Below are 2,427 nucleotides of genomic sequence, written 5' to 3' on the forward strand. Positions count from 1 at the left end.
GATGTTATTTCTGGACAAAAGGAAGGCAGTGCATGTACTGGAAAGCAGGTGCACGTTTCCTCGGATGGAATGGCTAATTTCCAGATTAGTAACAGCGATGAAGATCCATTTGTTGCAATTCACGTTGATGCCAAGTTATAACTTCATTCAGACTTTTTCTCTCTGCTGTTGCTCTGTGTGCTGATTTTGCCAATTTTGGTTCCCTGATTTTCAAGAATGAATGATTCTGTATATCCAATGACTAATAAAGAACTGCTATCATCCTTAAAAGTAATGCTTTTTCTGCCTAAGAATTAGACTGTAGCATTACCATGTCATAACTATTAGGCTGATACTTTCAAGCCTATATGCACCCTAGTGGAGCCACACTGTGAGTAGTGTGCTTCAACATTTCCTGTGCTTACAGACAGCTTGTCCTTTTCTTTTGGAAAAAGCAAATATATATCTCTGATCAGCAGCTGAAGCTGGGCCGTGCCTATCAGTTATTCCAGACATGCACACATCTGTCAAGCGAGTGCATGACTTGGTTCACACTTAGTTTATGCCCACCATTAACACCGTTGTTTTGCTGCAAACTAACGCTCACTCTAGCTCTTCCAAATTTATATGTTAAATGAGCTGCATACCTAAGAATTGTTTACTCCTCATGATGGTGACTAGGGTGTAGCATATTCTAGTCTCTGTGCTGCATTTTCTCTGCTCCACCTTAGACTCCCTTCCACCAAGAGCTCTTTCTTTTCATGACAAAGTAGTCCAGTGGCTTGGTGTATAAGGACAAACTGGTATAATGGTCTCCTTGAAAAGGTCACTAAAAAAAAACAAACCTGAGGTCTTCTGCAGTCTTTCTTTTCATTTTTTTATGGGCAGCAGGTCTTCCTCTTTCTAGCAGCTCAAAGTTTAAAGATTATTAACAAAGTGCACTTTAAAATTAGTTTATAACTTTCACAGAGTTGGAGCTGATTAGCAAGAAAAACAAACAAAAAACAACTTGCTGAAACTGCACAATATCCCAAAGCTACTGTTATCCAAATCAGTGTTGCAAAGTCTGAATCCTGCAGCACACTTTGGTAAAGCTCATGCATTTTCCAGGAAGCATATGTTGGAAACAGTGACCATTAATTATTTGTTCAGTCAAGGATCTCATGAGTAGGACAACTGTTTCCTTTCAAGCAAGTAACTCTAAGTCATTCACTGTCTGTGCAGATGTGGCTTAGTCAAAATCTTTCACAGCCTTCCCAGCTTTTGTTATCCCCCACAGTAACCAACAAAATACTAGCAGTCCAGCAGCATCTAGAATGGTGAGCTAGTCTCTTTCAAACATGCTGAAGCGCTCCATGGCCTGACCCCAAGGGCAAAAGACAAGTTTGCAATGGACCTCATGATAGTGGCTGGAGCATAGCCTATTCTTGTCTCTACGGAGCACAGAGAAGCCTCCATGGTGCATGAGGCTCAACTACTCGGTAATGTCTGGCAGAATTACTCAGACCAAGAACATACATGTCTGCTATTGAACTATGATAAACTGCCAAGATAAATGTGAGAGTGCAGCCCTCAAGAGTTATGTGGAAATTTTAGAAGCCATTGGAACCCTTGGAGCTCTCCTACCCATTTGAAAAGGATTGTTGGTGTCTACTTTCTGGACTAATGTGCAACTTTATTTTTTTGAATTGACACTGGCATTCATGTCTAACATTCAAAAACTAGGTGATTCTATGCTAACTATTATATAGACATTACTTAACCCAATGTAAAAGTCGAGCCATAAAGATTGCAAACCCTAACCACAGTACTTATTGTGGTAAAATGTTTAAAATGACACATATTGGCCTGAAGACTCCATAAATAAAAGGCAGTCAAAACAGGCAGAATACACATAGGGGTATGTCATTGCATGTGATCACTACAGAATCCAAATTTTCACTATATTGGAGGGCAGTGTTTATTTTGTGTGATGTAAGAATACAAAACACACCCTTAAGACTGTATTCACCACTAAAATTAAATGTTATGCAAGTATAGTTTGCTCCTACAGAATACTACACAAGTTCTGCCTGCTTAGGTATTAACCTTTGGAACAGTCAGCATTAAAATTACCTTCCAGCAAACAACTGAGGTTTCCACCACATGGTGGGAGAACTATGTTTTTGTTTTATTAAGAGCATAAACTGACAGTGAACCAGGCCACCCACAGGCTTCACTGATAGCAGAGGCATGGACTGGCATAGCCCACAATCATCTACTAATACAAAACCAACTTCAAAAGCGGCACTTCAGAAAATCAGGGTAGCAAGGCATGAATTCTGGAAAATGCTTAGCTAAAGGTTATTCGTTCGCTAGAAAATGTACTTTGGAGATGGTGACCATACGTATTTTGGTTGAATTGCTTAGCTAACAAGAGTAAGACAACTGTTTTCCTCTGAGCAAGCA

General features: G+C 39.8%; 2 protein-coding genes across 2 annotated transcripts in view; one reads left to right on the forward strand and one right to left on the reverse strand.

Moving 5' to 3' along the window:
- LOC110402458 (pancreatic alpha-amylase) overlaps positions 1-274 on the forward strand; it is a gene marked incomplete in the record, with an annotated part of 4,542 nt that extends 4,268 nt beyond the window's left edge. The window contains 1 exon segment of the mRNA XM_021404566.1: positions 1-274. Within this exon segment, the coding sequence (XP_021260241.1) occupies positions 1-141 (141 nt within the window).
- The window catches only part of LOC110402461 (pancreatic alpha-amylase-like), a 19,919-nt gene that overhangs the window by 14,622 nt on the left and 2,870 nt on the right, over positions 1-2,427 (reverse strand). The window lies entirely within an intron of this gene.

This window comes from Numida meleagris, chromosome 7 (genome assembly GCF_002078875.1).
Source record: "Numida meleagris isolate 19003 breed g44 Domestic line chromosome 7, NumMel1.0, whole genome shotgun sequence".
NCBI classification, from domain to species: Eukaryota; Metazoa; Chordata; class Aves; order Galliformes; family Numididae; genus Numida; species Numida meleagris.